The 12,174-nt window shown below is 40.7% G+C and overlaps 2 protein-coding genes across 3 annotated transcripts; both read left to right on the forward strand.

Moving 5' to 3' along the window:
- The first annotated feature begins 275 nt into the window (after positions 1–275).
- LOC147867095 (cation/calcium exchanger 4-like) lies at positions 276–2,629 on the forward strand. 2 transcript variants are annotated; one of them, XM_087314845.1, is made up of 2 exons: positions 276–545; positions 666–2,629. In XM_087314845.1, exons 1-2 carry the CDS (start codon positions 291–293, stop codon positions 2,481–2,483), a joined length of 2,073 nt encoding a protein of 690 aa, XP_087170971.1. In that variant the 5' UTR covers positions 276–290; the 3' UTR covers positions 2,484–2,629. The 2 variants fall into 2 exon arrangements, with proteins under 2 accessions (XP_087170971.1, XP_087170970.1); XM_087314844.1 differs by having other exon boundaries at positions 276–2,629.
- A 2,421-nt stretch (positions 2,630–5,050) lies between these two features.
- LOC147867096 (uncharacterized) lies at positions 5,051–6,784 on the forward strand. The gene has a single exon (XM_087314846.1). The coding sequence runs from the start codon at positions 5,243–5,245 to the stop codon at positions 6,440–6,442; it is 1,200 nt and encodes a 399-aa protein (XP_087170972.1). The 5' UTR covers positions 5,051–5,242; the 3' UTR covers positions 6,443–6,784.
- Positions 6,785–12,174: the final 5,390 nt, after the last annotated feature.

Consider the following 12,174-nt stretch of genomic DNA (forward strand, 5'->3'; position numbering starts at 1 on the left):
GTGTTGGTTGAGGGCATGTTGGGCAATTAACAAAAACTCAGACAGAGACAGAGACAGAGAAAGAAGAGAGACAGAAACAGAGAAAGAGAAAGAGAAAGACAGAAACAGAGACAGAGAAAAGCAGACATTTTGGGGCGAATACTATTTGATTCTTCCTTCCTTTTACGCATGCGTTTCTTGCCTGCAGACGCAGCCATAGCCATGCTCAGACGGAGACGAAAGCACCATTGATCCTCTCCATCCCTGCCTGCCTGCCTGCCTGCCTGCTCCTCCTCTACACCTCCCCGGCTATGGAGCTTCCATCGGCATTCCAATGGGTAAGCCGACTCGCCTCCCTCCTCCTCTTTCTCTCCTTCGTCACTACCAGATTGCCAGGCGGCACACAAACCCTTCAAAGACAGCCCCTTCCTTCACAAACACTTAGAAGACAGGGCTTTCCTCCAGAATCCCTGAAACTTGTGGTTCATACAGAAACGCTGGAACAGGTTGCTCCCTCAGGAACCCTAAATTATCATGTTAGTTTCGCAGAAGCTCTGAGCGATCAGGTTGCTCCTCCTACAGAAACCCTAAATCAGGCTGTATCAGCAGAGAAACTTAAAGGACAGGTTATATCATCCGAGGCCCTTACAAAACAGGTTGTCTCATCAGAAACTCTAAAACATCAGATTATTTCAGCAGAAACCCTAAATAAGCAGATCATTTCTACAGAAACCATAAATCAGGCCAAGATTAGGATAAAAACTAATAGTACAGATGAGGCCGACAGCGACCTCCCTTGCCAAGGTGTGAAACAACATCATGGGTATCCATCATCTTGTGACTATGTGAAAGCTACCCTGGCATGCAGCAATGACTCATCTTCTTCCATTTTCAACTACACAGTTTTCTTCTTTTGCACATGCTCAAAGTTCCCTATCATAGGCTATATAATCCTCACTATATGGCTGTTAGTCCTCTTCTATACACTCGGTAACACGGCCGCCGACTACTTCTGTTGCTCCCTGGAGAAGCTTTCGAAGCTGTTGAAATGCCCGCCGACTTTGGCCGGCGTCACTTTGCTACCCCTCGGGAATGGCGCGCCCGATGTTTTCGCTAGTATTGCATCTTTTATAGGTGCCAATGCTGGTCAAGTGGGCCTCAACAGTGTCATCGGAGGGGGTGTCTTTATTACCACTGTTGTCGCTGGATCAGTTAGCTTGCTTGTATCGAACACTGGATCAGCAGCTGCGAAAAGGAAGAAGATTGATAAGAGGAGCTTCTTTCGAGATGTGGGCTTCTTCCTTTTTACACTATTGGCCCTAACTTTGATCCTTCTAGCTGGCCATATATATCTTTGGGGTGCATTGGCATTTCTGTCGATATATGGTTTGTATGCTATTGCGGTCGCCGTCTCAGAGATCTGGAAGAGGAGACCTGAGAAGCCTGAATGGAGTCAAATACAGCTTTTACCGTTCACGACTGGAGCATCTTTGCTGCAAGAAGAAGAAGAAGAAGAAAGTAGTGGTGAGAATGATGATTCGCTGTATAGTCCATTATTAGATGGTCCTTCTGCAATGCCAGTGGAGCGAACTACATTGCCGCAATGGAGGTGGGCTTCAAATGTGGCCATCTATTCTCACAAATCATTCGGCGAGTCTGCTTCTCGACCACTATGGGAATGGAGCGAGGAGCAAGAAGCACGAAGCTATCTCCGAGTGACCGCCCGTCTCTTCATGAACTTCCTCGAATGGCCACTTGCCCTCCCCAGGCGCCTCACAATACCTGTTGTGGAAGAGGATCGGTGGTCGTGGGGATTTGCATTGGCGAGCTCAGGACTTGCACCTATATTCTTTGCTTTTGTTGTTGGATCACAAGACGATAGCTCATTTGGCGACAATATCACGCTGTACATCGGAGCAACATTGGTCGGACTAGTTTTCCTGGTGTTGGCATATTTCACAACCCCAACAGATGCACCCCCAAGAAGGTTCCTGTTGCCATGGGTGGTTGGGGGGTTTGTTATGAGCATTGTGTGGTTTTTCATGGTAGCGAATGAGCTCGTGGCACTACTAGTGACATTTGGGATGATTCTGGATGTCGATCCATCCATACTCGGATTGACTGTTCTGGCGTGGGGAAATTCGATGGGTGATTTGATGGCGAATACATCTCTTGCATCCAATGGTGGTGATGGTATACAAATAGCTCTTTCGGGCTGCTATGCCGGACCCATGTTCAATACACTTATTGGCATAGGTGTCTCTCTAGTACTAGGGAGTTGGGCTTCCCGGCCTCACCCATTTGCTATACCACCCGATGGTAGCCTGTTCTACACATTGGCATTTTTGGTTGTCGGGCTTTTGTGGGCTCTTGTGATTTTGCCTCTCAAGAAAATGAGGCCGAGCAAATTGCTAGGCATTGGGCTACTATTGCTATATTTTTTGTTCTTATCTTTCCGATTAGCCCATGCACTAGGCGTTATAACAGTTCCGTGGCAATTGTGATTAGTTATTGGAGTGTATCGAGCAAAGCAATAAATCATTCTTTTTGTAATCCTTTTAGTTGGACGGCGATTATTTTAAATGTATATATGGGGTTGATCATGGAATTTCATCGTAAATTATAGGCTACTCCCTTTCCATTTTGTGCATATCATGGGTCTCTTCAAATTTTATTGCTACTGTCTTCTCTCGTGCATAAAATGATATTGGGGATAGTTAGCTCATTATGTAAAAACATGCAAATATTTGAGCATCTTCATTGATAGAAGCAAAACAAGGTACCATTTTATTCAGATTTTTTTGGCTGGCCTTTTGTGATTAACAATTTCTATATTTGCTTGTGAATTATGTTTGATTTTGTTTTTAAGCCTCACTACAATGTCATATGAAAACCCATCTAAATGGGTTTAAAATATAACTGCAGTCTAGATCAGGAAACCCTAATCGATGGTATTAACGTATGGTGAAATACATCTCAAGATAAGGACAAACATAGAGGAATCGAATGCATATATTGTTGGCGCAACAAATATGTCCCTATACTCCAACATTTTCTCTTGAATTGATAAAATGTTGGGTTTCTTTCCATCAAACACCCTCACAAACCTTAAGTCATTGCATAGGTTGCAAGGTATTTAAATTTAATGATCTAGTATGACTTTCGCATAATCATAAGGTCAACACGCATCATGAATTAGGGAGGCTTGAGGGTTAGAGGCATGTAGTTCTATGCTATCATGGCCCACTTGAAGGCATGAAGGAGCAATGGGTGACATTGCAATCACAATCATACATAATTTATTAGAAGTTGCACATTCATAAGTACTCTTTTTATGTCAGGTATATTACTGGTGAGAAACCCCAATATGAGGTGAAAACTTACAAAGTAATGAAGAGAGATGTACGGAATGTTGAGTAGACATTGGAGTACTTGGAAACACTCAAAGTGTTCCCTACCTATCATGTATGTCCTTTAAATGATAAAGAAGACATTCTATGCTAAAGCACAACATGCAAGCATAGGATTTATAATTTATACATTGCACTACTTTATATAGACATGTGTACATACCACATAGATACATTGTTTGTTCATGCCCATACAATTATTTTTGTAGATGTGAAGCCGCAAATTGAATGTTTTCTACATAGATAAACATTTGGTTGAAGAAAAGGTTGAATGACACAAAAGAGAAACATAAACATAAAGGGCTTTCTTTATTGGGTATGTTTTTTTATCATCAATATGAACTTATCACTTTACCTTCCTCAATAATACCTTGCCACATTTGGGCTCGTTCACAATGCATGAAAGCTTCGAATGTTCATACATCTTTACTTCATCCTAATACATATTTTCCACCAACTTAAATTCCCAGGAATTTGATTGACACACTAGATTTGAGGATTAATAAATTAGGTTCGGATCGATGGACTTAGAAGATTCCTTATATGTTCCTTGATGATTAAAGAATTTCTAGAAATGATGTCGATTATTATTGACTTTCCGAAAGTCTTGCTCTTGACTTTTTAGGAGGTTCCTATAAATATGTGTAATGGGTGACAACTTGCACGCCTCTTAGTCTTGCCAATGTTGGTTATGATGCTTTAAGGGGCTCCACACTTCACATATTCCCCAAGCAACATAGAACTAAAGTTAAACAATTTAGTTTTTACCTTGGAGATAGTTTCATGTAAAAGGGTTTAACATCATCCTCAGGTACTCTTGAATAGACCTTAGTGGTGGACTTCATTTTCTACTCATCTCTATTGAGAATATGCATCATCATCTTACATTATAATATGAGTATTAATGCCTATGCTACACATGATCATTCCTTTATGTTTTTGTTCTGCCCCCATGTTTTAGCAAGACATGTTGCCTAAAAGAAACTACTAGTGGGAATATTTTTCTAAATGAAAACGTTCTGAAATCATAGCTCATGTCTTTGGTTCTTAGTGATGATGTAGCGCGGAAAACATGCGTCCTTTGGCTCTAAGTGACGGTGTAGTATGGAAAATTTGGTTCTTAGTGATGATGTAATGAGGAAAACATGCCTTTGGTTCTTAGTGACTATGTAGTGTGGAAAACAAACCGGATGGATCAATTCGCTGATAAAAAGAGAGAGCGTAGATATTGTCAATAATAGTAGCGGAGAGGCAAATGGTAGCTAACACTTGACGGGCATGATATTTGATACTAAGATGTGCTTCAAGCAAAAGAGAGGCGGGGGGAATCCAAAGCTTGTCTTGTAGGATGAGATGTGACAACGAGTTTCGGTTCTTCGTTGACAGTGTTGCACAGCTTCTGGTTTTCTCGGACTAGGCACTCAGTATCTTAAACGAAAGCATTGTCGGGCTCTTTCCGATGGATGATCGATCGATGGGTTTGGTTGGGGTCATCGGGCATGAAATGGTCCCTAATTCATATACATACATACATATAGTGTGGCTTGGGACCTTGGGTCGGTCTCTCTCTCTCTACCCTCTAATGTGGCCTTAAAGAATACCGTGGAAACAGGGTACTTTACCAACTATGTATTATATGTCTCCCATTCTTTGGCTGTCTCTCTCTTCCTCTTGTCTCTGTGGATCCATTCTGTATTCATCATCTTTTGAACAATTCATGACCTCTGCTTCTAGCAATTTACTGCTTGCAAAAGGAACAGAGTATTTCATTGGCTAAGCTAAGGTATGTATGTATATATGGACCTTACATATAAGGTAGAAGAAGCTCTGTTTCTTCCACAGTGTGCAACTCCATGATGTCTGAGGGGCTTACAAGCTCTTTAAATGAAAACGCAGATTTGGGTCAGATTATAAGGTCTCTGATGGTAGAGACCCAACACATTCAAGATGAAGACCCTTCTCTCAGAATAACTGAAATGGATTTCCTCATCAATGACCTAAAACATCTACTTCTGCAAGAGAGGAACACTTATTCTCTTGCTCGCCAAAGCTCGGCTCGACGAAGGCAACTCGAAAGCCTTCGGAACCTCATCGATTCGTTGGATTCTCACATGCAAACAATGCGGCGAATCATGTCATGCACTCATCTTTGTAAGTGTTGCTTGCTCTATAGAATCCTTTTGTGTAGAAGTAAGGATGCAATTCAATCCAAGCTTCAGTCATGGCTTGACGAGCAATGTGTCCGAGAGCTTTCGGCCGTCATTGGTCCCGACCACGTTGACGAGGATGCACTAGTGAATGCATTGTGTTCATTTGAAACCATTGTTTGCAAGGGTTATGATGCTTCTATTCAAGAAGCCATCTTATTGTGTGGTTTGGTCACAAAACTCGCTTCATTGCTAGATGCCAATGCTGTCTCCTGGTGTGTGCAGAAACGAGCTGCGTCGGCTATCAAAGCACTATTAGTCTTCAACAAGGACATATTTGTGAGTCTTGTTCTCATGGCAAAAGTGGTGAAGAAGATACTCGCCTTGATGGAAACTGAATCCGATGAGAATGTATTATTTCTATTGTCGGTCCTCAAGAGTATGCTCTCGGTTGGCCACACAATAGTGGTTGATGAGATATATAGCCATGATGGGGTCTCGAAGATCGTAAATCTCTTGATCGATTGTAAACTAGAAGCATTGCAATTTGCAGCTTTTGATTGCATCCTTGAATTGGTGTACAATGGAAGAATAGAGGTTCTCACACAAGTGTTCCAATGTAATGTGGTTAAGAATCTTGTGATGTTGAGGTCTTCCTATAAGGAAACCACCCGAAACTCGGCATCTTGTTCTTCACAGGATAAGGGCCGTGGAAAACATCGAGACACATACCCATTTGTGGATGCGTTAAGTGATTTCGCCACACAATTTGCAATTGGGATAGGCTTGCGGGAACGAGAGAAGCAAGCTTTGAGACAGGTGTTTTTGAGGCAAATCAAAGAGATCATCCAAGATGATGTAGAGGTTGCAAACATTAGTATCAAGGTATTGTGGGGACCAAGATGATGTGGAGATTGATTGGTATATGTTACGATTAATTCTAGGAAAGAAGAAGAAAGACAGGTATAAGATCAAAGAGGGGCATACAACTTTTCTCTTGCACAATTGTATGCATGATGGTCATGTCTCTTTGAGAATGATGAAATGTCCCTTGGGATTCGAGATGAGAGGGTTCTCGTATTCCCCATGATATATGTATGTAAAGATTTAAGCTCATAGTATAATAATAATATTGGAGATTGCCGAGGACGTCAATCGGCATCATCCAATCTCTGAGGGATAAGATATGCATTTCAATGTTGCATTCTTGTGTACTATTGAAGCTTGCAATTTTTTGTATTTACATGAACAATTGGTGCACTTTGTCTATATACTTTAGAAAGAAAATCTCATGGAGAATTGATTCTTAGGTTAATATGGCAACTAACCTCAACCCTAAGAAGCCAATGATATGGTCTATCCTTGGCCATTATCCCTTGACTAGCATTCACATTAACTCCCAAGGGCTGAAGCTTGGAGCAATGTCTCTTACATTCCTTCAGAAATGTTTTGTACCATGTGCATTATTAGGCTAAATGTGAATCTATTTAGCATTATATGTATGTTATCAATAACCTGAAGCTCAATCATTGTTTCATGAAGTATTATGTTCTATAAAATGGTTCCCAAAGTAATAAATGTGCATCTTAGCCAGTGATGGACAAAGCTTCTTCTTCTTCGTCTTTTGCAAAATGGCTCTCAAAGTAACAAGTGTGCATCTTAGTCATCTACTCCTTGAGGGTGTTGTATTTACTTTTATGCAATAAATCATTCTCTTATTCATGATAAAAATGCTAGGACTAATCTAAGGGAAAAGGCCAAATTTTCCCTAGGCGAAGTAATTCTCGAGCACTACTCTAGGGGGAAAGTCCAAAATGTCCTTAGGGTTTGAGAGTAAGTTTTTAGTAGAGGAGAATGTGGAAAGGCCTAACACAAACACTAGAGCAACCGAATATGAGAAGAGATCCTAAACAACTAATATGGAGCTCTTGAAAATTTAGTAGAGCCATAGAGCCAAAGGGTCAAGAACAATCCACAACCACCCAGTAATGTGGCAAAATGACATCATGTTGGGTCATCACAATAAGACAACATTACTTTCATGTTAGATTGTTGCATAAGGTTAGTTGGACAAGCATCGATCATAGTTGACGTGATAGAAATGTAGATTTAACCCACACTCAAGCATATCTAGCAATGGATCCTAGGGTATCTAAGGGAACTTCCTCATTGCATCCTTCCTCTCTTAATGAATGGAGAAAATAAAGAGATTAACTCAAATGGTAACTTGACTCACTCCTCATAAATCAAACTTATTAAACTTAACCAAAGGAAAGAGAAATCATACACAAGTTAACCGACAATATTTCTTTTTTCCTCACTAACCACATTTACAAGAGTAGATCTTAAGTGCTTAAAATGCAAGTTTTAAGCTTGAAATTAGAAGGTTAAGCCAAGATTAAGGCAAAGAAATTTATATTTTTGTTTATTACTCCTTTTTTAATATTTTGCAATATATGTCCCTTTTCACATTTGTAGGCATTGATTCTTACTCTTAAGGCATTTATTAGTATGTCTCATTATGGCTTAGCATCTTCCTCACCTATTGAATGCACACTCCTAAGTGCATCAAGCATAGGGTGGGACGATCTATTGTAGTCCACAAGCTTAATGCATGGGCGTGAAGAGGTGAGAAACTGGTATTCGAGTGGGGTTTCATGAGAAAGAAGTGGAAATGGATGGTGGGGAAATGGGCACAATTCACTAGCAAGGGGGAATGGAGTAGGCCGATGTGTTTGAGCAACATGATGGTACTTAGCCAAAGAAATGGAGAGTTTCTCAAGATTAGGTACTACTAATTTCTTGGTTGGTGATTTTAATGCCTCCTTTTGCACTCCCACTAAAATTTGTTTCTTACTTGGGTATTCTTCTTTACAACTACCTCAAGTTCCCATTTACATTGTTGTTGTGAGACATGCAAGAATGTGTGTCGACCATTGTGTAAGCTAACTATTAAAATAAACTCTAATCCTACTCTATACCCTAATCACTTTCACACAATTAAGCAGATTCTTAACTTATGTGAGACTTTACCATGATCCATGCACGTAATTGAAGAGTAACATGGCAAGACATAAGCAATTCGCCAAACCTTTCATTAGTGCACGTTTTAGTTAGAAGCTTAAGTTAATTATAATAGTTGGACTTATAACTTGAGATTAAGAAAATGATTAAGGCCTCGCTTTATATAGCTCCCGCGCTCCAACCACTCTTTTTATAGTTTCGCCTTTATATTTCTTCCTTGTTTTACCTTTACAATTGCAATCTCTCTCTCTCTCTCTCTCTCTCTCTCTCTCTCTCTCTCTACAATGAGTTAGGAAGGTACTTAAGATCCCAACTGACCTAATTTGTGCACTCTATTGAATGCATGAAGGGATCATTGAGATACAGATGGGGAAGAGAGTTACTTAAGCTCAACGGAGATCTCAAAAGAATAAGGAAATGGCATGCAATGGAGGATATGTAGGAAATGGGATGCAATGTTTGGTTTTAGCTTAATTGGTTTGACCTTCTCCAAACCAAACCGGCTAGGCCATAACCAGTTTGAGAGTTTTCAAACTTGAACCGAACCGGTTCCCAAACCGTTTTAGCATTAACCGGTTTAGAAATGAGTTTGGCACGGCTTGGTTTCAGCTTAATTGGTTTGACCTTCTCCAAACCCAACCAGCTAAGCCATAACCGGTTTGAGAGTTTTAAAACTTGAACCAAACCGGTTCCCAAACCTTTTTAACCTTAACCGGTTTAGAAACTAGTCTGGCACTGAACAACTCAGTTTGGCTTGAGCCTTACCAATATGAGCTCAAACCGGTTAAAGAGGCTCAAGCTTGAACCGAGCCAAACTGAATTGCCAAATCATTAAAAATGATTTAACGACTCAGTTCAGGCTTGAGCCGGGCCATTGTTGACTCTTAGAGGAGAGGCGGGAAGCAAGATGGGACAGAGGATGTGAGGAGGTAGTGGAGAGGGACATTGACGATGAAAAGCTTCATGGACATGCAAGAAGTCTTCACTTTAGTTGGAGTACTAGGTGTGATGCTTTTAGTTGGTCTCACTAAGCACATGTCTTTGTATCAATGGAGCTAAGTCTCCATGCCAATATGATTTTACCAAGGGGTTCATGTGTCCGTATTCCCTATTAATGCAAGGTCAAACAAGAGTGGTTGTTAAGCACTCGCAAGCTACTAATTTATAGCTCATTTATAAAAGCGCCAAACATTACTTTTATAACTCATTTATAAAAGTTTGGCCAATTTCATCTCAGGATAGCCAATAGGCTTAAACCTCTAGAACCACTTTGTTGTATTCCCTTTTCTATTCATGATCTCATAATCAATCATTAGTACCAATGTCAATACCCATGTCTTCATGGGTCATGCTACATACAACAAGTACTTAAGATCGAGTGAGGGTGAGAGAGGGTTGACAAGAGAGCAATATGAGATAGCACCAACAAGTCATGTTTAGATCACATGTTGAGAAGAGAGGGTTGACGAATGTGACTAAAAGTGAAAAAGGGAAAACAAAACAATGTTTGTCAAGGACTCAAAATTGTGGAGGTAAGACGAGGGTAACCCCCATGAAAAATTCACAAGATTATTTGATGTTGAGTGGGACCTTAGTTACAATCCAACACGAGGCCCCAATGGGGGTTTTCGAACTAGTGGAAAAAGTAGCCTTCAAAAAGGATTGAGGAGAGGGAATACAAAGGATAGTGAAGAAACGGATAGAAGCTTGGATGATGGAATCAAGGATATGGACATGATTGTGGGTGAAGTCTTCCATGATCCACACTATACCATCTTCGATTGGTTTCATGTGGCACGGTTTTGGGAAAGAAGTCCATTTAAAGTTTAAACTAAAGCAAGGCACACCTTTGTTGTACATTATAGAAATCAGACCAAGACCAATGACAAGGAAGAGGATAAAATCTTGGGTGGGTACGGATGGTTGGTGGGTGAATAGCAAATTGGTGGCAAAAATAATGACCTTGGTGCATGTTAGTGAAGAGTGGGGGTGCCAAGATGATTGGTGATAGTGTGAGACCAACCTCATTCTTTTAGGGAGAAGTGTTGGACCACACTTTGAACTTAACAAATGATTGGGAAATGTCGACTTGTTGCTTGGGGTAGAGGTGTGTGAGTAGGAGTAATAGTTCAAATATTTCACATTTCTATGGAAGTGGTGTAATTTAGTGATGGTTGGGGCAATTTGTAGACCACTCACCTGTTTCCATATCTAAGTGGAGGGTAGCTCATTTTATCATCTCCTTGGTGAGACTTTGAGATTTTGGTGGTTTGGTGAAGTTCTTGTGTCAAGGTGCATATCATCTAATCTAAGCCAATGTACATATATAGATCATCAGTAGTGGTATGGGATGATGTTGAGGTTTAGGTATCGTCGCAAATCCTTTGCTCTGGGATAGTCAAGAGGAATGACGTTTGGGCACCTATTTATTTCTTTATTTTCAATAATCACACAAGTTTTGATCTAATTGTAAAGTTATTGGTGTCATGGGATGGTGGAAAACAATGGTGGATGATGAGTTGTGTGGGGGGTAAGTCATCAAGAAACATTTTCTAAGGAGAGTAGTTCTAAGGGGGTGGTAGGCCTGTGGGTTTGTGGGGGAGAGACTAGGGCCTTGGTGTTCATGATGGGAGATGTGCAATGTGAATGGGTGGTAATAAGAAGGTGGGGAGTGTTGGTTGTGAACTTAGTGCTGAAGAGGGATAAATAGATGGGTATACCTTTTTAACGTTGTTGTGAGAATCCGTCACTATGTGTGGATCGTGAGGCGGAACCGCCAGGGTTATGGATTGAAAGGAATTAGGTCTCACACACACAACACGAGGAAGGCACGCATATTCAAACGTGTTTGTGAAAAGGAGAGGTGCACAGGCAAGCCCGAATCAACCCCTAGTCACAAGGTGAGTGAATGCACAAGAGGAAGGCTTACGCATGGACACAAGGCAAAGGCTTACATACACACACGGAAGACAAATTTTTGAATGCCTTTGGGAAAGGAGAGGTGCATGGGCAAGCCCGAACATTCCCTTATCACAAGACACACAAAAATGCAAACAAGATTTACACACGAGAGACAAAGTTTCGAATGCTCTGTGAAAGGAGACAAACCCGAATGCTCCCTTGTCACAAGACACATGAACACACAAGCAAGGTTTACACACAAGAGACAAAATTTCAAATACCTTTGTGAAATGAGAGGTACATGGGCAAGCCCAATTGCTCTCTTGTCACAAGACACACAAACACACAAGAAAAATTTACATTAACACCCAAGACACAAAAGTTTGAATGCCTTTGTGAAAGGAGAGGTGCATGGACAAGCCTGAAACGCTCCATTGTCACAAGACACACAAACACACAAGAGCAAGTGGCAATAACACATAAGACACGTAGGTGAAAGAAAACATTAGTTTATTGCAAAATAATAGATTCTTTTATAAAATAAGAATCATGTTACAACAGGTTGGATATGAATATGAGAGACAATTTATAAAGGAAGGGGGAAGAGAGGTGGAGAAAAGAAGAGAGTGGAATATAGAAGAAGGACATTCTTTGTTGATGATGCCTCTTGATGTTGTTGATCCTTCTTCTTCCGCTTTCCAATTGAGTAGAGT

Source organism: Azolla caroliniana, unplaced genomic scaffold, assembly GCF_043228905.1.
Source record: "Azolla caroliniana isolate FFs.n. ecotype wild unplaced genomic scaffold, voAzoCaro1.0.p SCAF_2, whole genome shotgun sequence".
NCBI classification, from domain to species: Eukaryota; Viridiplantae; Streptophyta; class Polypodiopsida; order Salviniales; family Salviniaceae; genus Azolla; species Azolla caroliniana.